The sequence below is a fragment of the Salminus brasiliensis genome, chromosome 3 (genome assembly GCF_030463535.1).
Source record: "Salminus brasiliensis chromosome 3, fSalBra1.hap2, whole genome shotgun sequence".
Lineage (NCBI taxonomy): Eukaryota > Metazoa > Chordata > Actinopteri > Characiformes > Bryconidae > Salminus > Salminus brasiliensis.
Window position 1 is genome coordinate 28,914,437 of NC_132880.1, and position 22,983 is coordinate 28,937,419.

General features: G+C 42.8%; 1 protein-coding gene across 2 annotated transcripts in view; it reads left to right on the forward strand.

Moving 5' to 3' along the window:
• The first annotated feature begins 5,048 nt into the window (after positions 1-5,048).
• jarid2b (jumonji and AT-rich interaction domain containing 2b) overlaps positions 5,049-22,983 on the forward strand; it is a 145,274-nt gene continuing 127,339 nt past the window's right edge. For both annotated transcript variants that reach the window (XM_072675841.1, XM_072675842.1), the window contains exon 1: positions 5,049-5,660. In XM_072675841.1, the coding sequence (XP_072531942.1) occupies positions 5,610-5,660 (51 nt within the window). In that variant the 5' untranslated portion in view covers positions 5,049-5,609. The remainder of the gene's footprint in view (positions 5,661-22,983) is intronic.

Genomic DNA, 22,983 nt, shown 5'->3' on the forward strand with positions numbered 1-22,983 from the left:
AACATAGTGGTGGTAGTGTGGTAGTGTGGAGACGCTTTGCTGCTTCAGAGCCTGTGTCAGCTTGCCATAATCCAAATGACATTTTGGGCAGGACAAACGCTTTTCCACGGCACTGTAAATAATAATCGGACAGGAAAATTACACCACTACACTATTTATTTCAAAAGAGGGTTCCTGTTTTCGAACTGCCAGTCATGATTTCAACATTGGATTTGTTGTATTATTATTATATTTAATTAAAATTACTTTTTGATTCTGGTTTTCATTTTTGTTTCTGAAGCTGGTTCAGGGCCCTGGTGTGTGTGTGTGAAATGAGCTGAGATGGATGAGATGTGTGTGGCTTGTTGCAAATGTGCATATGTTTGGTTGCAAGCATGAGGTGTGTGTGTGGGGGTGTGTGTGGCAGACATGCATATATGTGTAAGGTGTATGTGAGACAGTCTTTGTCACAGTTTGCGCTACTGCAAGCGTGTCTGTGTGGTTACGCTGTACGTGTGTGTGAAATGGGTATTATACCATGCATGTGTGAGGTTGTTTGTATGCAGCATAAGCTAAGGTACATACCGCTGAGGTATGTGTGTGCTCGTGTGTGCATGCAAAAGTTTGGGTACCCCGGTCTGTTAACGTCAAAGGTAACTTTCACCAATTTCAGTTTCAGGCCTTACTTAGCAGTGCATGCAAGACATCCCAAGTCTTTCACAAGAGAGAATGGGTAAAATTGCCACTAAGCAAGACGTGAAAGACTCCGCAAAAGGAGTTTACAAGCTGCGATACTTGCCAAAGAAGGTGTTACATAATACTGATCATGAGGATGCCTAAGCACAGGTACACCACAGGTCCAAATATTTGTGGACACCCCATCTAATGAAGGCATTCTGCTACTTTAAGTCACATCTATTGTGACAGAGATGGGCAAATGCACACAAAGCTTGTCTAGTCCCTGTAGGGAAGTATTGCCAGGAGAATAAGACTGTCTGGAGCAGATAAACATGAACCTATTGTCACCATGGAGGAGCAGAGGAGGATAAAGTCCCCAGCATTGAGCTGTGCAGCAGCGGAACTGTGTGCTCTGGAATGATGGTGCTCTATTCATTATTTTCGGGAGGCGTTGGGGAGTTGGGGATGAGGTGGAGTGGTGATCATTCAACATCCTGATCTCACTAATGCTTGTGTCGCTGCATCTTCAAAATCTAGTAGAAAGTAGGGAAAACTCCTTTAAACCCATTTAATACCCTTGATTTCAAATTAAACCATGAAACCATGAATAAGCAGGTGTCCCAATACTTTTGTCCATACAGTGTACCTGTAAGCCCCAGTTGGTCTCAGTCTGATTCAGCTGCATGTAAATTGTCACTCAGAGTGGAGTGTACAGCTCAGGAAACAGCAGAAAGCACTCACAACCAAAAAAAATGAAAACATGGGAAATACATCAGCAGTGTTGCAAAAGAAAAAGACAATTTTCTTGCTCTGGAGAAGAAAAACAACGGCTGTACACAAGCTGCTGGAAATGATTTAACCAGCCACAGACACACTTCCACCCCTCTTAATACTGTAGTTAAACAGAATTAAGGCTGAATCTTAGATAGATTTTACTTTGATCTGATGCTTGAGTTTATAGTGGATGTTTTAAAGTGAACACCATTCCACACAGCAGATTCATACTGGATTAAAATCATTCCATAATTCTTACTGTCAAACTTTTAAAAATACACAGTGCAGATTCATACTGGATTAAAATCATTCCATAATTCTTACTGTCAAACTTTTAAAAAAATACACAGTGCAGATTCATACTGGATTAAAATCATTCCATAATTCTTACTCTGTGAAATTTTAAAAATTGCACATACACACACAGCAGAATCATACTGGGTTAAATCATTCCATAATTCTTACTGTCAAACTTTTAAAATACACAGTGCAGATTCATACTGGATTAAAATTATTTCATAATTCTTACTCTGTAAAACTTGCACATACACACACAGCAGATTCATACTGGATTAAAACCACTCCATAATTCTTACTCTGTAAAAATTGCACATACAGACCCAGCATATTCATACTGGATTAAAATTATTCCATAATTCTTACTGTCAAACATTTAAAAATACACAGTGCAGATTCATACTGGGTTAAAATCACTCCATAATTATTACTATCAGACTGTAAAAACTACACACAGGAAATTTAAGTAATATATATGGTCCTTCTTACAGACTGCCCTACACTACAAGCAGCATAAGGAGTCAGGGTAAGAGGAAGCCCAGCATAGATGTTGATTAATCCATTAATTGAATAATAGCCAATAGATTAACCGGTTATAGAAATAATAATTAGCTGCAGCTGTCATGGAACATATTAAGAAAGAGTATATGATGATATTGGTCTTTCTCAGAGTTGACCTCAAAGATCACAGCCTGCATCAGACAGAAATTCACACTCACATCTGTCAAGCTTATCCTCCACCGTCCTCCATCAGCAGCCGGACAGAACGCTGCTCTTAGCCATTAGCAGGAAATGAGCAGGAAGGGAGTGCTGGAGACCAGAGAAAAAAAAGAAGAGACGCTGCTTAGGTTGTGCCCTTCCGCCTCCACCCCCATCTCTCTGGGTATCTGGTCTCACTTTACATCCAAACTTAACAGAACTGCTCCCCATAATTGTGTTTTCTCCTGCAATTTATTATTGATTGAACAAGCCTGCATGCGGCCAACGCAGTCAAATGTGCCCCGTTTGGGTTTTTACAGGGCCGGCGATTTAATGCGATACATGATATCTTGGCAACATCAAGCAGCAATTAAATTATTCATCTTTAAGTTATTGATCCCTGCTCATGATCCCTGTTCATCTAATTCATGGCCGAGTTAGAAGCTTTGATCCTGCGGCTCCACGAGCCAAATCTGCTGCACAGAACCTTTTAGTCTCGGAAGGCAGAGGGTAAAGGGACTGCACATCCATATTACATGAGCACCGCAAAACACTGCATGTCATAAACCTTGCACGGCACGATTTGAAATATCAGCATGTCAAGAGTGAATTTAAACTTAAGTAAATTAGACGCTCTCTTGTTCAAGATATTAGCATAAAGAGCCTTCCCTCTACACTTATTTCTCACCCTGTAGTCCACTTCTAACATGTGTACTTTTATTGTTTGTGTAGATTTTTTGTCCCAAGGAGAAAACTAACTACCAGTTTTGTTACATCAGCTAGCATACACCCACGCTAATTAGCACCATGCTGAATGATGGGGACAAGGAGGGCCGTCCACCCACCCAGAGAACGCAAGGCCAATTCAGCTCTATAGGACTCCCAGACACGGATGGCTGTGGCATCACTCAATTTCCAGATGATAGGGCCAACGGGTAGACAGCTGTGCCACTCAGGAGCCTCATTTGCGTGGGTTTAGGTGCCAAACTGTACTGTCCTACTCTAACACACCTATTTCATACCCTTCATCTACGTGCAAGAGCCCTTTAAGAGTAAAATAGGTGTGTTAGAGTAGGAAATCTCTCACAGTGAGCAGGAACGGGATTGAGAAACACTATGTTAGGCCAGGACTGAGGAGCAGCATTGAGAAACACTGCATTAGGCCAGATGGGAGGAAGAAGGAGGATAAGCTTTTTTTTTCACTTCATCAAACACACACACACACACACACATTGTATTACTGTCTTTGTAAGGAGGGGCGGTACTACTTTTTGTGCTGGTAGCCACATGCTAAATACTGAAACCTGCAGTTAAAAAACCCCACAACATCAAAATGTACCTGTTTTCCATCATCCTGGAGACATTTGGTCCTCACAAAGAGCTAAATACACACACGCAGACACAGACCCATTGCTCAGTATTGCGGTAACCTGTCATAGACGAGGTGTAGTGGGTTTTGCATCTGTCAAGTCATTTGTTCCCAGAATGTGAAGGATGTTGTGCTTTCACCCATGATGATGATGAAAGCAGTTGATATCGACTTCCCGCTTGATGTGACACATTTCTTTGTGAATCAGCGGCTCATCACTTCTCAATTCATTCATCTCCATCTGTACTTTCACGTCCTCCTGTGTGACTCATTTCTCAAGAGCCCTCGTGTTTGTCAAAAAACCTGAGTGCTACATAACCTAACTTACTGTAGCCTTGGCAGCTTAACTGTAAAACCTTTTTTGTTAACTTCTTTGCAGAACCTTTGGCTGCGGAAAAAGGGTTTACCATAAATCCCTTGCTGAGCTAGACAAAACTGGTCCTACATTTAGGCCTACTTGGATCATGGGCCTGCTTCCACTCTCATGCTAGGATGCTTACAGATTGATATCCAACATTGCTTAAATGATTACTATTTATGCAAGTAAAAAGGCACTGACAAAGAAACAAGTAAGCTTGTATGACAATTCCTTTAGCACTTATGAGCCATTTAAAGAATACAAATATGGAGCCACTGAAACGAGGAGATGTTTTATTGACCCCCGAATCCTCTGTAATGTATTTTTCATCTGCAAATCTGCAAGAAAATGTTAATATAAAACTACACTGTTATCACAAAATGAACGCTTCTTAATTGACACGGTGCCCTCCTTCGTTTCCCGTCGAGGCTTCGCATTTCCCCTCGGTCCCTCATCTCCGCAGTCCTTTTAAAGTTCCCGCTGCGCTGTGTTATTTTTTTCCCCACTCGTATTCACGCGATCCCCGCCTCTTTTGCTATAATTGGTCGTAGTATCCCGGCTCCTACACTCCGATTGGCTACTCCCTTCGCGCCTCCGGTACTGTGATTGGCCACACAGCACACACTCAAGCGGACCGGCCAATCCAAGGGCGAAAGCGACTGGAGGTTATACGCTGAGCAAAGTTTCACCGTATTCGGCGGTTGCTATGGCGATGCGAACGAGTTCGTAACGCTCCGATTTGGCGAAGCGCTGGAGTACGAACTCAGCAGCCAATCACGGCGCAGGGGGCGGGAAATCCTTGTTTGGGAGGTGAGGCTTGGCGGAATACGGGTGGGAAGACAAGCAGCCCTCAGCCGCTGTGCTGAGGGAAGAAAGAAGCCTGGGTCTTGTTCATATTAGCCGTGGTGCTGGAGAGTTCGCTCATCGACTGCTATCGCTCAAGCCAGCAAACGCGACCACAGTGCAGTTTTATTTTTTTAAACATTTACATTTTTTACGTTATTTATTTGGCGAAAAGATGTGACTTTCGCCGTGTGAGCTAACGGCAGAGAATCAGGCGTTAACGGTTCATGTTTTTAAAAAGCCGGGATGTGCCAACGGTCGCTTCTCGTGCGATACTAATGGAAGTTGTTTTTAAACTATGCTAACGTCCAGCTTTCTCTGCTCACCATGGACCACTGACTCGTTTCTGTGGGATTTTATCGACAGTTCCGAGCTGCAGAAGGAAGTTTAACAGCCGAGAGGGGGGATTCCTACTTATGCGAGCAGGCAAAACTCACACACGGGGGATTTAAATCGTGTTTGTGTTTTTTTTTCCTCTCTTCTTTTTTGGAGGCTTTGCACCGGAGGCGAGAGGGAGACGCGAAACAAGACCAAATTCATGTGGCGATTCTTTCCTTAGCGACACACGTTTGGGATTTTTTTTTTTTTTTACATTTTTATTTTTTTTGCAGGATGAACAAGGAACGGCCTAAGAGAAATATTAAAAGAAATATCAAGAAATACGTAAGTTTACACACGTTTTCTGGTCCTGCGAGTTGAGTTCGCGTGTGTATGGCGCTAGCTGTGTTTTGTATGTGTGTGTTTGGCTGAATTGGGATGCGAAATTGCAAAGTTTGCACCTCACGGCTTCTGAGAGCGCGATGTTTATGGCTGTGTTTATGTCCGACCCCGTGCACGTCTGGCGGAGAATCCTGTTAAAGCCCCCGGAGAGTTTCTCAAGTTGAATCTCCTGCTAATCGTCCGCTTTTGTTCGACACCTCATGAATAGCGAACTCCAACTCCCTCTGCTAGCTGAACTCGCTGAAATGTTGGCTAGTGTTTGGTGTTAGTGTCCACCGCTTGGTTTGTGTTTGTGAGGGGGGGAAAACACCCCAGCAGCGATAGTAAGTCCTAGCAGCTCGGCTTTTGTTCGCTTCAGTCTCTCTCGGAGCAGAGAGAAAGCAGCCATGGCGCTTTAGCTATATTCCGGGTTCCGTTTCCCCTCAACAAAAATAAACAACACGAAAAGCTTCATACAACTGCTGTAAAAGCACGCTTTACACACCCAGTTCGTGTCGACATAAGGAGACTGTAGCGCGGCTGGAGCTTTTGGACGATGTAGTGCTGCTAGCTACGGGGCGCTTGCCCCGGCTCATTTCTAGCCCGGCCCCACGATGTGGGGGGAGGTTTTTGTCCCGTGTTTTGGAGGTAAAATGCCCCCAAAACTGCCCTTGTGGGAAGTTGCTTGGCGTGCCTTTCCCCCCTGTGGACTGCTGCCTTGCCAAGGTTGAGCCAGTGGAGGTCATTTCTGCAACATTTCAGCCCCTCCATAAAGGCTTTTTCTGCGTCTCTCTCTCTCTCTCTCTCTCTCGGAATAAATATGTGATGTTAATTGGCTTAAGCAGCACTCAAAACCTCCTCATTGCTCCATCTGCAGCATGGCATACACGCAGCTGATTAAGCTTGCTTATTTATGGGGGTCGTTCTTTAAGGAGGCACAACAATATCCAGACGCATTGCAGAGGACTGAAAGATAAAACCCCAAACCATTTAACTAGTGCCTTGTCGATCCCAACACCAAAATGAAAGGCTCGTGCTGAAGGATATGGGGCAATCTGCCTTGTTTAACTTTATTCCGGCCACTTGGCATGATTAAGACCAGCCTAACAAAGCCCCGTGTGCCTCAGTAGAGCCAGCTGTGTAAGCCCGGAGCAGTTTAACCCTGAAAAGCCCAGGATCGTTAAGATTTCAGCCTATGAGATTTGGAAACGTCCGAATGCTGCAGTGGAGCATCCCAAAAGGTTTAGATGAGGCTCCTGTGAGAGTGCATTTGCTAAGGGTAAATGGTGCTGTCCCAGAGTCGTGGGATTTAAAGGGTTTGCACGAGGGATGAAGGAAGGAGGGAGGGAGGGGGGGGCAGTCACGTGCCTCTGCCTTTAACTTTTCTTAGACGTCCATGTTTTAAATAAATTGTGTGGGTGTAAACAACCATCAGAATGGATGTGGTGTGAAATGGTTTATTGAAGAAGTAGAAAAAAAAGAAGGTACAGATTTAGATTTCTTTGAGAGCGGTGGTGGTGGTGGTGGGAGCCAGGGGTCAGCTATGACTACTACACACACAGCTAAATTATTTACTATCCAGAGTCATAGGTAATGTTTATAATGGTAAAATAGTGGCACATCTTGAAGTTTTCTTTTGGGATTAATAAACCCAAAATGTGTTCAAGTAAGTTTTAGTTCAAAACTGAGGTCAAAATGATGATAGCCTTGTGTTTTAGAAGGAGCAAATGGTTCTGAAGTTTCCTACTGAGAATTGTACACCAAACCACATGACTTTGTTTACATCTTAACCACAGATGTATCTAGACAGTTTGAAGAATTGGTGGAATTGCCTTTGATCATCTGGCAACAGGCAAGTTAGAAAGGGTCAGAATAAGAAGTGTGTGCACAAGTGCTGATGTGTTTGTGTATGGGAGCGCCTCTTCTGCAGCTGGAGGTTGCACTTCTTTTCATTAGGTGACCTTGCCATTTTGTTTTGGAGGTCATGGTGGCCATGACTCTCTAGGTAAAGAACCAGAGGACACATCTTTCATGGCTCAGCTGCAACCACTGTAAACTTGATATAAATGAAAATGATGTAGAAGTCTCCTTCTAAAGGTCATTTATCCTACTTTATATACTTTATATACTGATTTTATATACTGAAGTGTTGGCTTCTAGAACCAAGCCTTTGAAAAGGTGATCTGCATGTGAACAGAGCTCAAACAGTGACTGCCGGTTTAGATTTTGTTCAGTTTTTGAAGCATGTGTGGTTGGAAAAATGATATGCGTAATATTAAAACTGTGAAAATCAGAATGGTCAGGTTTCCCACAGCAGGATCAGATGTAAGAAGAATGTGCTTAAGCTGTGTGTGGAATAAGCAGTTAGAGAATAATTTGTGAAGATTGTATTTTATAGTTTAAACATGTTGTGAGTAGGATTAGCATATATGATGTAGTAACTGAATTAATTTGCGCATGTGTGTGAGAGCGTGACGTTGGAGCGTGCAAAACATGGCCAATCCCACCATGTCTGTGTTGGGCTGGCTAAACCAAGCGAACAACAAAAACAACCTGGAGGAGCCGTCCCGTAGGGCCCCCACTCGTCACACAACTGTTGGCCCTTCTAATTTAACCTCCCTGTAATTAGCGTAAGACAATTATACATGCATGGCTTAACCACATCCCATGGAACAAGAGTGGAAGTTGCCCCCCCTCCCAACATCTGATGTGTTGTGATTGTTATTAAAATTAATTTGTGCAAAAGCAGGAAGACAGTAGAATAGAAAAAGCATAATAAAAGCAGACTGTAAATGGGAAGGTGACTCACACATGAAACCTCTGTTCAAATCTTCACCTTGGAATCCGCCATTGTATCAAACTTGAAAGCATCTGTATCGTTACACCCCTAATAGACATGTTTTAAAAGGAGAAGAAAGTTGGCTAGAATACTCCTTCCCACTTCTGCTTTCAGAATGACCTCCTTTGGTGGCCGCGAGCAGGCGAGGCCGTCATGACGCGCCCCCTCAGAGAGGCAACGTCTCTGAGTAATTATCTCTGACGGATATTTTAGATTGGGGAGCTGCGCTGGTTCGGAGTTGAGGCCTTGGCTAATGAAGGCAGTCGCAGCGCTCATTTGTGTTCTTGTTCTGTTGAAGTGAACATGGCACATGGAGCACGGGGAACAGGGGGCTACCCATAGTGTGTGTGTGTTCGTGTGTGCGTGTGTGTGTTCGTGTGTGTGTGTGTGTTCGTGTGTGTTCTCTCTCACTTTTTTTTTAGTTTATTTTCCTTTCTCTCTCCCATTTCTGTCTCACTCTCAGTATGTCTTGCTCTCTCCCTGTCTCGCTCTCTGCTCAGCTGGGGTCAGGCTCTGATTTGTGTATGTGTGTGTGTGGTGGGACGAGCACAGCTGCTGCAGGGGCCTTTGCAAATGTAAAGGAGCTGTCAGTGTTTGTTTCATCAGGCACACAACTGATGAGGGCCAAGTTGAAAAATCTGAGTGTGTGTGTGTGTGTGTGTGGCACAAAAAGAGGAAACAAAAATGGAGAGCACGGCCAAAGCCCCCTTGTTGCCCCCCCCTGCTCAAACCTTCAGCTTTACAATGTAAATGTGAGCACTCTGACCATTTGTGAAGAGAAAGCTGCAAGTGTGTGTGCGTGCACATGCACCAGTGCCTGCCCCTTAGCTTCATGCGCTTCATTTAACCCTCTGTTTTAATGCAAATGTTTTTTTTAAAGATGTGATGTTTTTTTAAAGGATGTGACATGGCAAAATTCATGGATCAAACCTCAGGAGGGCTGCTATTGTAAAGGCGCAGGGTTACAGGCTCCGCTCAATCCGAGTTCACTTCACTTACATGAGCTGCGCCTGACCCCCTTTTTCACTAAGAGTGCTTTGCTTTCATTCTGCCGAGCTGGGTTTCTACCTTAAGCTTTGTTTTATGCTAACTATCATCTTAAAGAGCACACTATTTTATTACTTTACCCTGACGTTCACTTGTAATCTTTGTGTCAGAAGCTTTAATGTGTCTGAAACGATTGTGCTTCTTGTACAGGAGTATTTTCACACCTCTCCATGTTTAAAATTAAAACAAGCTGTTATTTTTGGTGCTTTTCTACTGCATGGTAGCTATGCTACTTGCCTTTGCTCTGCATTTTTCACTACCGCAGGTAGCCTGTGACATTGCAAAACATCAGTACAGATTATAGATTCAAAATGACTAATTAAATAGATCTATTTAGTTTAAAGTAATCCTACTAAGAGCGTAAAATAAATTCTGTAAATAAATAATTTTTAGCTAGCTAGTGTTGACGTCAAGCTTGCCAGGTTAGCTATTATTGGTAGAGTCTAGTAGAGTAGTGTAGGTTTCTTGCAGGGGAAAAGTGCCATTCATCACAGCACATTTTAAGACTGATGGGTGTAAATGATCTTGGCTGCTCTATATTTTACCTTATTTAAAAAGCAGGCCAGGCTAAACTCATTGTAACTTCAGCCAGAATAGGTGGAGCTAAACTGCTAAGCTCTGAACATCTCTGAGTTATTATCTTGGAGATGCTCAAACAAAAATAGGACATGTGCTTTGACAACTGGGAACTTCCTACTTTCCACCTTTTAAAGCGTTCCACAACTCCAGCTGTGGGGAAGCAAAGGACGCTAAAAGTAATCTAGTCTTGTTTGACTGCTGTGGGTGAATAACAACAACAACAAAAAAATTAAAGCTTTTGCACTGGCATTTAATTAAATTTAAAAGTAAATGTCGCACATGGAATCCATTTACTGTTAGTGTTTAACACTAAATTTAGCATAACAGCAAACAACCTTATTAAATGTCGAAGAACGACTTTGCCTTTTTATCGGAGTATCCCTCCGAAGATCTTGCTCAGATAGCTTCATCACACGCAAGAATGTGTAAGACTGCCTATGTAGCTTAAAATGTGCTGTTGGTTCTTATTTTGTGCTCACAGAGTTGCAACTGTAAATCAGTGCTCTCGGAAAATTGTTGTTACCTGATCGTGAACACGGCACAAGTGTGTTGGTTTTCATCACACCACAAAAACAATGGCTATTTTTACAGCGCAGTTTCCGTATATGTACCGTATGGACTTGGGAACTTCTTTTGCGGGAGCACTACGTCAAACTCTTTCCAAGAAATGTGAGAAATTAAGTTTTCCAGACGGTTTTATGAAATTGTTTTTGATATGACATAGTAAACAACTGTGAAGGCCAATGCTGGTGTGCCCTTTTGTTAAAACTGGCTGAAAAAGCAGACAATTATGGAAACAATAAAAAAAAAAAAATCATTATACTTTAGCTATGTTGCCAAAGTTGACGTAAAACAGATCTGTGCGCGTGTGTGCGTGTGTGATTGAACGCTGGCTGTGCTCCAGTGAGTAGCTGCGCCAGATCTCTTGGAAGGCAGTAAGCTGGCAAACGTGGCTGCTTTAATAAGTTTATATTTTTATTTCAGCTTTTTGTTTTGTGTCTCTCTCTCTCTCTCTCACACACACTGGCTCATCTGGCTGTCAAACCCCCCCCATCTCTTTTCCCTCTGCAGTAGTCGTCGTCTGCCAACTGACGATGTTCCACTCTACCGCGTCACGGTGGAAGTTCCGTAGCAATGTGCTCCTCTGAGAGTGAACTGCTGTTTTTGGCTTCTCTCTGGCAGCTTGGTTCTGCTCTTGTGTTTGGGGCCGTTGTGTCACTGCGCGCGAATTACGCAACCTGACCTTTGACTTCTCAGCCTTCACTGTTGCGCACACTCCGCCGTGCACGGGAGCAGAGTTCCTGGGCCTCTGCCGGGGTGAGACTGTGCTACAGAATCCACAAGCACACATGAATACGAGCTGCAATATGCGGATGTGCTCACGTAACGTGAGGAGTTTGCTCCGCTGACATAAAACCAGGTGCGGTGTGTCTTTGATATGTGCCCTGGCTCTGAAAGAGCAGCGCTCTTATATTATTGAGGTGAAGAGGTTGGCTGGTGCTGTGGAGCAGGTTTGCTGTGAGCTTAATGCTGGACTATGTTTTCATAGAACTCAAACAGCGCTTTCCGCATATATCAGATCAGCCTCAGATGCTGTTGAGGTTAGCATTAATAAAGCTAATGAAGGTTCATTCAGTTCAGTCTCACAAACCTGACTTCTGTTGATTGAGCTGTTGTTCTTCCAGTGTTGAGACAAATGGAAACCACATTTCCAGAAAGGAAGCTTGGTAGTTATTGAGTGTAGAAAACCAGCAAATGACGCATGTTGAAAGTAACAAAGTTTTTGTTAATTATCAGTACAGCTAAGGCAAATAACTTATGGGGTGCGTGTGTGCAGTCTTATTTCCTAGCTCTATACACTGATCAGCCATAACATTAGAATATTTTGATTCATCAAATCTTGTTATTTGTAAGGTGTGGCCTCCATAGATCACATCAATGAGTTCTTGGGTTAGTTGTCCTTCCTTGGACCATTTTTGGTAGCTACTCACCATTTTTGTACTGGGAACACCCCGCAAGACCTGTCTTTTAAGATATGCTGTGATTCAGGCATACAGCCATTCCATTTTCTCCACCACCTGTCAGTGGTTTTAATGTTATAACTGGTCAGTGGTAAAGCATTAGACCTTTGGCTTCAAACCGTTGCTTTAGTTTTCTTACAGCCCTTCCTCCTGATTCATGAAAGAAAATGGGATGGCCATGACTCCAACAAGGGTGTGTGTGTGTATCTGTGTGTGTGTGGGCCTTTTCAGCTCCAATGTTATGCTCTGAATAAACAGTGTGGATTTGTCTTTAGTTAGGGCTTAAATAACCTGTTACTGTCAGGGGAGGTTTGAGGGCATTTATAGATAGTGTTTGAGCTGCTTGTGTAATACGCCATGCTGCTTCATCGGCTGTCTATGGGAGCAGTCCAGGGAAGCAGTCTTTCTTTTCCTCCTCCCCCCCCCCCCCCTCCCCTCTTTTAGTTCCTTTCTCTAAAAATCCTCTCTTGCACCACTAGCTTGAAAATGCTGTGCATCTAGAGACAGCCCTCTCAGTATTAATCTGTTAGACAGCCTTAATGCCAGTGTTACTGAGTTGCTGGCACACTTTTACTGTGCCATGAATAGTTTGTTCCTTTTTTTCCACCCAGACCCTTTCAGTTCCTTTCTGTAGCTGTGAGTCAAAAATGCAGAATCAGTTGTCAGTCAGGAATACACTTTATGCTCCGCCCACCAATGCATTAAAAAAAAAAAAAAAAAATTGTAGCAACTCTACAGGGTCAGAGGAGTGCGTGTGTGTGATGTCCAGAGACTACATCAGATTTGCTTTGGTTGCTTTATGGTACACGGCTGGGTGGAACAAAGCTGGTTGCATTGCCTGTTATCACATGAGGTTATTTTGTTTTAGATGCAGCTGATAAACCAGGTTTGACAGCAACTTTGAACATTAGCTTGAATACACAGCAGCCAAAACCCACCATCCTAACAGTGTGACCTTTCACACACCTACAGAATAAACATCACTTCAGTCTTTATCTCACTCTGAATTTGCACGCTCTGACAAAACATGAGTAGTGTGCTGCACTTTCTCATCATGTCAAATGGGATTTTTTTTTTGGTCACAGTTCTGTCAAGCTTGTCGCAACAGGTGCTGCAAAAAAATGCAGCATGGTCAGAGCACAGATTGGTCTTCCTCACAGGTGCGCCTGGAAGTTCAGTCTGATTTCGGCTGAAGGGATTATTGGCTTTAGCTGGAGTTATAAAATCAGTCATACTGAGCACATTTACTGTAATGAGGATGTAAACCTACACTGTAATTTTTTCATGTTGTGCATGTTTTTATTCTTTTATTTTATTATTATTTTTTTTTAATACAATCTAGCAATTCACACCGGCAGATGTAGCTGTTTATTGGCCTACACTGTACGCATTACCATTGCGGTACTGTGTGCCGTGCGCCCGAAGCACCCCAAAACATTGTGGGCCTACTCCGACGCGTGCTGCACATGAAGTGTGGCTTTAATGGTGTGGTCGCTGCAAAGTTGTTTTTTCAAACGTTGTTGCATCATCACTCCATGACCCTTCATGAGGTGAACACTGAGCACTGTTTTTGGTTAAGAGCCCAAGACTCATTCATGTGGACATACAGGCTGAATAGCACAAAAAAAGCACACAAAAAAAAGATGCTCTTTGAGCTGAAGTCCAACTTTGGCTGAAAATCACTTCTCGGAGATGGCGCTTAGGCATTTTGTAAGAAGTTACATACGTAGAGCATTCTGGCTGGTCTGCAGTTTCGTGTGTGTGTGTGTGTGTGTGTGTGTGTGTGTGTGTGTGTGTGTGTGTGTGTGTGTGTGTGTGTGTGTGTGTGTGTGCGCGCGCGCCTATTCACTGAGTGCCATGTGGCTGCTATTGTTTGAGTGCAGTGAAACAGAGGCCGGGGCAGATAGGGCCTCTTTCAGGCCCAAGGGACGCTGAGGGAAAACCGCTTTGTCCAGTGTTTTCAGCTGCAGAATGGAGTTTATTCGTCGTGTATTAACTAGAGCTGCAATTTTTATCACTTACTATTCGTTACTGGTATTGCTGTAACTGTGAATAAATGATATAGCCTGTAGCCCTTGTAAACCTGTGTTCAGGATAAGCTTTATTATATAGGCTATAATAAGTGTCATTTATCATCTGCTAATTGTTATTGTGACCGATGCTGATAAAAGCATGCAGTTTGAAAATGAGTCCACTGACCAGTCATCATTGTATTTCAGTATCTAGTAATATAATGGTAGTTTTGTTCAGTGGTGGTTCAATTGGTGGTTTTGTTCAGATCATGCAGCCGTAATATTAACATATTGCGGCTTTAATAGCTGTAAATCTTTGGGCCTTTTTATATACATCAACATGTATGAGGAACTTGTCTGGGACAGCATTGAGGGGCATTGCTTAGTGTTGGTTTGTTTTTTTGGGTGTATGTAGAGGATAAAGAGGCTAAAATCATACATCACGGAGTGTGTAAACACAGAGTCCCTGTGTGTGTGTCGGCCATAGATCAGCTGAGACTCTGAAGGACGTGTCGCCGTGGAGACGCCAACACGGCAGGGATCGCCACGGCTTTCAGAGCTTGAATATTTACGTTGTGTGTGAGCGAGCGAACGGGAGAGTGAGCTGTGTATACAGTATTAATCATCTGTTTGGCTGCAGATCAGACTCTTTGGGCACATGTGTGCTTGCTCGGTGGTTATTCTCTGCCTACTTGTTTCTCTCTCTCTCTCTTTTTTTTTTTTTTCTGTTTGGTTTTACTGGGCCAAGGGAAACTTTGGAAGCTTTCCCTGTTCCGAGCTCATGCGTCTCGGCCTTTAAGCATGTGAACAATTTCTTTCTTCCAGCTCTTCTCTATCACTCACTAGCTGATTCTTAGGCTGGGGCCACTTATTGGTTCGTTGATTGTTACCAATAACAGCTGTAACGCTAATGGGTAAATCATAGTGTGTGTCTGCGTGTGCGTTGATTCACCAAACCTTCAGTTTTACATAAGTACAAGTTTTAGGAGTAGATGCACACAATGAGTGACTCTGAGCCATGTCAAGTGTCATTATCCCACTGTTCTAAAATAGGTTCTTCAAGGGTTCTGTGGTACAAGCAGTGTTTGTCTGGCTTAATAAATATTGAGTGGATAGGGGGTGTCTTTTTCCTTCATTTACATCATTTAATGAGACTAAAATGATCCTAAAGCTTAAAAAATAGTTCAGTAAGTATTTGAGACTCTACCAATAGATTCCAACTTATTTTTGTTTAGTATAACATGTTTTGCTTTGCTCTTCTTTACATTGTCACTCTGACGTTTTTCTCTGTATGAGTCACGATTTGAAAATATTCAGTGTGTCAGATCAGATAACACACTGATCCCCCCCCCACACACACACACACACAAACACACACATCCCCAATAGGTAGCTACCTCCAATTAATGTCAGTCGACAGTTGTTTTGTGGCCCTTAATTGGATATTCATGTGCTTGCCTCAGATTTATGATGCCCGTAATGTATGTCTAATGAATATAGATATGGTCTCCAACCGTCCGTATAATTGAGTATAGGAAAAAAGGTATTTCATCTCGCGCTGCGAAACCTGGCTAATTTTCCTTAAAGGATTACATCTGTATGATGTTATTGCCAGGATGTTAATCCATGCCTTTTTTGTTTTTTTTCCCCAAGTAGATGGAGATGTTGTATGTATTTAGCTTCACCATTTTACCTCCAGTTTACCTGTAGAAACAGTTGGAGATGTGAGGTTTAGTTATAACAGCTATGGTATGTTCAAAAATAAATAGGAGAGGAAGAAACTACTTGTGCACAAGCAAGAAGTACAGTCATTAATCATTCTCTGAGAGGAAAGTATATTCTAGTCTGAGCACTCTAGGACTCGTCTGTGCAGCCCAAATTCTAAATGCGTACTGGAAACTATAGATTGTTCAGCTGTGTCTAGGTGAACTCTCCGCCGTCTCGGATAACAACCCTCCAGGGCTTGGTCCCAGACCTCTCTGACAATCAAAGACAAAGTTGACTGCACGTAGATCATGTCGCTGGTGTTCGGGCCGGGATAGAATTTCAGTCATTTTGACTAATGAGGCACTTAGAGCTCGGTGACACTCCGTCCTCACGTTTTACACAACTCCGTGGAAGTGCGTGCTCACACGCAAACGTGTACCAATGTTGAAAAGCTGAAAGGAGCTAGGCTATTTAGTTAAAGTGAGACAGACAGAGATTTCTTATTGATACCAACTAAACAGACCACCACTTTAGAGGAGTACACATCATTTAAACTCACCTAAAGACTATGTTACCATAGTGACCAAAAAAGCACAAAAAAGGGGCCTCGCCACTATGTTGTCATAGCAACCATCATGGTGCGAGCACACACGCACACTCATTCTCTCTCTCGCGCTCTCTCTCTCTCACTCCGTCTTACTCCGTCTTGCTGTCTGAGTCTCTTTCTCTCTATCTTCTGAGTCTGCAGTTGAGGGTCTGAAAATAGTGGTACTTGGCTGGTGCTGAGAGACCATAATGAGCTCTGGCTGTTTTTTCGGCGCACGCAAGAGTGTCTTGGCTGCTCCGTCATGAATCAGCTACTCGACAAACGTACTGCTGCTTTTGGGAGACACGCATGAAACAAAACCATATAATTGGCCATTTATAAAGTGATGAATTTCGTAAAACCGCAGGCATTTGACTGGTCCTCAACCGTTCTTGCCCTGTTCTCAGCTGGCGGAGGTTATCCTTAGAGGAACGCTTTAGCATTTTTTTTTCTTTGCTAATCTGCTGCATCTGTAGCATACGGTCGATAACCATGGAGAACAGTTTCCTTGCACTTGGAGAAAGAACAGAAACCGCATTAACAAAACACACCTGTAATAGAAGCCGATAGAAGCAGATGCTCATTGGCTTCTGTTACAAGTGTTTTGAGAGCAACTGCCCATTGACCTCTCTTAGTAAAAGAACAGAAAACCTGTGGACTTCAATCGCGTTAGTTGCACAGAAATGTGCTGATGTTATCATCTGTGCTAATCGCTACAGAACGCTGCAGAAGAGACAGATGGTTATTAGGTTGAAGAACACTGGAGTATTCCTTTAATTAGTTTAGGTGGACATGCATGGTTTCTGCAAGACCTAAAAAAAAGGTCTTGGGTTGGTATTGATGCAGGGATCCAGTGTTAAGGATACAGAGTTTCCTTTAGAATGTAGCTGCATCCAGCAGTCAGTTTAAGCTACACAGAAACCTCCTCCCTGCTCTTGTCTTTTTGCTCTCAATTTTTTATCATGATATTTAACTGAGCTTTGCCTGCAAACATTCTTTCATCAGGAGCATCCAGCAAATAACTTATAATAGTTAATGTGTTTTATGTGTTGTATGGGTTTGTTTTATTTATATATATATATAATATATATATATATATATATATAAAAAATATGTCTGTCTGTCTGTCTTTCTTCAGCAGCTCTGAACTTCACCTATTGAGCCTGTTTAGTTCAGTTCATCGACACCACCTTTGTAAGAAAGTGAAGCTGTTTATGTGATGTTTTTGCATTCATTAGCATTAGCCGTGTGTTTTCCAGTAAGATTTTCTCAGTGTGTAGAAAGCAGGGTCGAAAGTTACAGGTTTTAGTCACTCTTTCTTTTGGAAGCCGGTAACTTCGCCGTCACAAATTCTTCTGAATTCGAAGCTTCCGAAGTGTCAAAAATTAGTCACAGTCTCACATTTCCTCGCAGCAAGTTGCGCATGAGGAGAAGAGTTTTCTGCCAGCGTCTTCCTGTGGAAAGTCTCAGCGACAGGAGCTTTATAGTCGTGCTGAAGACGTGCTAGAATGTGAGCTCAAGGAGATGAAGGAGGGGAAAAAGTCTTTCAGCAGATGTCATATTTGCACAGACTGTAACCACCATCACTGCAAACCATAAATCTGCCCTTTAGATAATACATTAAGACTTTTATTACCGTATGTAGGTGGTATAATCCCCCATTTTTATTTTGTTTTATTTTTTATGTACAATTTACTCCCAACTCTTTTTGGCCTAATGATGGAAGTAAAGCTGCAAATCAAACATTGTTGTTTTTTTGATGTCCCAAAAACAAATGCATTTTACATGGCTGGGTTTTCTTATTCAGCTTATAGCAGTGTTGCCCCACCCGTTCAAACTGAAGTTATAAACGGAGTTAAACCGGGCATATTAAAGGCGCAGTAAAGGGTAAGAGGTGTAAAATGCAAGACAAATGTTAGCTGTAAACTCTCTTATTTGCTGTTTACCATTGTTATTTGTGTACCAGTGGAAACTTGGGCTGCTCTGATGTAACAGCAGTGCTGAATTGAGTTACTTTAACTGATGCAAATTGGGCTTGAAACAGATTTAGGCGAGTTAAAGGTGGTTACGTTTGATCAAACGTTTATGCGCCACATTTGTGGAGCTGTTAAGTGAGGCAAAGTGTGAAGAGAATAGTGTTAAGTTTGCACCTCCCCACCACCATGAATCTAATGCATGGTTTTTCGGGTGTGTGAGCAAGGTTTGTTTTTATATCGTCTCTGTCGGACAAGAAACTCTACAGCAGCTTTACATGAGCATTTCTATCGGCCCATTCATCATAAAAAGTCAGACACAATGTAAAGAACAACTGGTATTCATGTTATGCCTAAAAGTGGGAAAAACTTAAAAAATTGAGATGCAAGGTTTTTGCAGGAAATGCTGCAATGCAGACCACTCTAACTTTGCCACCAGTTCCATCACCAATGTTTTTAATGTAGCAGTATGATCAGAATTCCACTTTTTGTCTGTGTGCGCAGCCCTAATCTGTGTCTATGCGCCTCTTTGTGTGCTTGTGTGTCCCTTCTCTGGGCCTCTCTGCTAAAAGGCTGCTCTTGCAGAAGTCGTGATCTGACCCATGAGGTGCAAATAATTTCTTAATTGCTTGGAATTGCCAGCTCTGTGCCAGAGATTTGTCCAGAAGAAACCTCTAGTGAGAGGAAAACACCTGGTTTTGTGTGCACAGCCTAATCCACACAGATTGCCTGGATTCGGCTCCAGGTCGAAGGAGCCGTATGTCCGTGTTAGGATCACTTCAGCATTTATAATCGGTTTTCTGCCTCTATAGCACAAGGTAGACTCAGAGCACAGATCTAATGGTCAACAGGTTTCTATTCTTTTATTTACTGCATATATTGTCTGTATGCTACATACTCCACATACCCCCCCTTTACACATTTAACATTTAATGTGTTAAGAGTAACACGTTCTGGGACACTCTGTGGCAAATTTAACACATAAATGTGTTTGGGGGAAGAGTGCTGTTTTTCTATTAACACCTAGTCAGAACACACACACACACACACACATTGTGAGCAACACCTTTTGTGTTCATTAGCCTGTAACAGTTTGTAGAAGTGGTTAAATAATAGAAGCGTACAGCGTGACTGCGTTCTCCCTCTCTTTCTCTCAATAAAGTATAGATTTTAGCTCAGCTCTGTGATAAGTGATGTGTAATGGGAGAATATAATCGTGCTGCGATCCATTAATTTAATTCCACTTATCAGCGTGGATACACTCAGAGGCAGCTTTGAAGCAGCTAACCGATACTCATCTGTGGCTGAATTAAACACGCTTTTTATACGTCTCCCTTATTCCGTGCTGGAGTGTTTTTAGATCCTCATCTGCCTTGAAGTCTTTCACACCAGGTGTCTCTGTGTAATGCTTTAATGTGCTTTTATGCTTTGCTACAGCTAGAAAAATCTGTAATAATATTTTACAGTGTTTTGGGGGCTTTTTTTTGTTGTTTTTTGTCATTTTGAGGGGTGAAAAATATCTTAACTGATGTTCACCCAACAAACCTTTGACCCTGGTTATTTATTGGCCACGAAAAGAGAGGTTATAGTAGAGCAACAGAACCTGTTTGAAAGCAAAGCCGAGCGAATGAGCTCACTTAGTCTGAGTGAAGCATGATTTTCTGTTTCTGTGGGTGTGTGTGTGGGGATGTGTGTGAGGAGGCAGCAGGCCTGCTGAGGGGCCTCTCTGTGGTCAGCCGGCTCATGTGCTCCTGTCAACTGTCACTTTTCTGCTGCGGTTGCATCCCTCACCGTCAGAGTAACTGGTAATCTTATCACCCTGTCCATTCGCCTTATTCTCAGGCCGCACAGAGAGCTCCTGTTAACCCCTTACTCTCCACACCATGGCCCCCGTCAAGTGCCTTCTAGGGCTGTCACTATATGTTCTCAGTAATTGAGTAATGCACTGCTTATTTTGACAAGAACATGAGTTTTTTTAAAAAGCGAACATAGAAATGGACTTAAGTGACTGATGACAAAACACTTTATTAGATAAAGATGGGCTAAGCCTTTTAAAGGTGCCAGAGAATGCATTTATTCCCGGGGTTGAGGGTTTGATTGTTGCTCCGGTCACTGCGAGGCGTTTGGTGTGTCCGGCTGGGTTTCCTCTAGGTGTGCTGGTTTTGTTCAGGCTGCATTTCAGCATTGCTCCCAGTGTTTCCATATAGGGAAGCTGTCATTGATTTTGTCACATCAGAATATAACATTGCTGTCATATCACAGCAGTTCTTCAGAGGACTCCCTGTGTTTATTTTCTGATAGCATGCGAGCCAGAATAAAAGCTTTTAATACAGCCTTCCGAATTGCCGAGGCCGTTTGAAATTGTGTGCTTCCTCTCTCTTTCTCTCTCTCTTTTCCCTCAAATAAAGCCGGTCAGTTAATTGCAGGCCAGCTAATAGCCGGTGGTTTGTCAGCCGCAGAAGGCTTTTGTCCGAATTCCCAGAGGAGAGCCTGTCCAAGCCTCTGAGCTGACCTGAGATCATTTTACAGGCCTAAACTCCTTTTGGCTCGGCGTGAGCCCAGCTGTGATTGTTCTCTTCCTGCAGCTAATGCACCGTAATATGATGTAACATAATCATGTAGTCTGTGCGAGTCTGGCTGCATATCCGTGGCCCATCTTCAACTCATTTTATGGGGTATGAATCCGCAGAATCCATGCCGACGGCTGCTCCTGGCTCGCCCTGCCGGCTTGTGCAGTTTGTAATCTGTGCTCTTGATATTGCATAACGCGGACGTCGTCTAAACGGCAAAGTGGCGAAAAAAGCACAGCCTGTAAGGCTGAGCAGCGTGGCAGTGTGACCGTCACAATGCATTAGCTGTTCAAGCTTTACTAAATGCAAGAGGCGCATTTGCACATGATGCTGCTGGTGTGTGTTTGGCATTCCTAGGAAAAATGTAGGTCACTAAAGGCATTTGTAGGTCATAGAGTTGTTAAGTAATCTCATAGACTTGCTTATGTAGTTGATACTGACTCTGTATGGCTTTTAGTTTTCATACCCAAACAGTATTTCATACGGTGTCAAAAACCACATAAGGATTCCCGAACAACATGACTGTGCTGACTTCAGACACCTTACATGTCTTGGCTAATTGACTACATTTCAGGGAACAGGGAAACTCCTGGATTTTTTTTTTTTTTTTTGTCTAAACCATCACCAGACACTTTTGCTGGTAACTTCAGACCTGCCTATAGAGCCTTGGCATGCTGGGAAATGTGGGCGGAATGAGTTCTGCATTGAGAGACTAAGCAGTCCTTCCTGCCTTGACTCAGCCAACGCTCTTAATTGTGTGTGTCTGTGAGTGTGTGATGAATGCTGATGCCTGCAGCTGTCAGTCAGGCCCTGTGAGCTCAGAACAGCCTCTAGCCTGCAGCCATGTGTTGTATGCCTGGCTGTAGGTTGTAAAGCAGCTTGCCTTTCTATGACTGTATGACTGTATATGGCGGTGGGCACTAAAATATCCTCATTATTGTGAATAGCATCGTAGAGATTTTAACAGAAAGTTGAAAATGGCACCACTGGTCAATATCAGATAATGTTTTGCCATATCGTCCATGTGGGATTTCTCCTCCACCCAACCCAGCAATTAAAGGAAGAATCAAATGAAAAATGTAAAAATCCTTTACTCCGGATGCAGTAGGCAAGCCAAGACACATTTGATGTGTTTAGTTTTTTTTTTTGTTTTTTTTTGTGGACAAGCTACGTTAATGTGATGTTTTCCCATGGTTTGAACCCTGTAGCTGCTCTCTACACTGTGTAAATAATCTGAATGAATGGACCAATAGAAATGCTCTAAATTTACTTGGGATAAACTTTACATTGACTTCCATTGAAAGTTAGAAACAGTTTTCCCTTTTCCTGTAAAGTCGACATTTTTGGAGGTGCATGTTTTTCAGTGGGCAGCGACTACATACACCGTTGGTCAGAATGCCTGTCCCACCATACAGCTCTGTGAAGAAAGTAAAATATCGGCCAAGTTACCACGGCTATTAACAGACATGTATAGACATGTCTTCCCTCAATATACCTACACTTTTCTTCCGCACTACTGTATTCTGCAGAGCTGCTGGAGAAGATGGACAGAGAGGCTACGGGGCGTGCTCTGGGAGCGTGGCTTGATTCTGCTTTTTTTTTTTTTTTTTTTTTTTTTTTTCTCTCTTTCTTGCTCACTCTCTCTGTCTCAGTATTGTCTTAGTAGTTATTTCAGCTGTATTTACTGTTTATTCAGCGTTTCGCCTTGGTTGGCAGCTCTGAAAGGAATATTTGAATTTTGCCTAATATTCTGTTTTTATTGGAGCATATTCAACGCCATTCATTCCTCTCCTATTTCTAGTACCTTTCAAGGCCTCACACAACTGGTACCACTCAAGGTCTGAGACGGCTTGAGACTAGCTTTCTTCTGCTTTCAGGAGGAACAGAGCATAAGTCATTTTAACCCTTTTCAGTGGTTTTGCTGGAAGCTAGGAGGGTTTTTATTTTCCATGT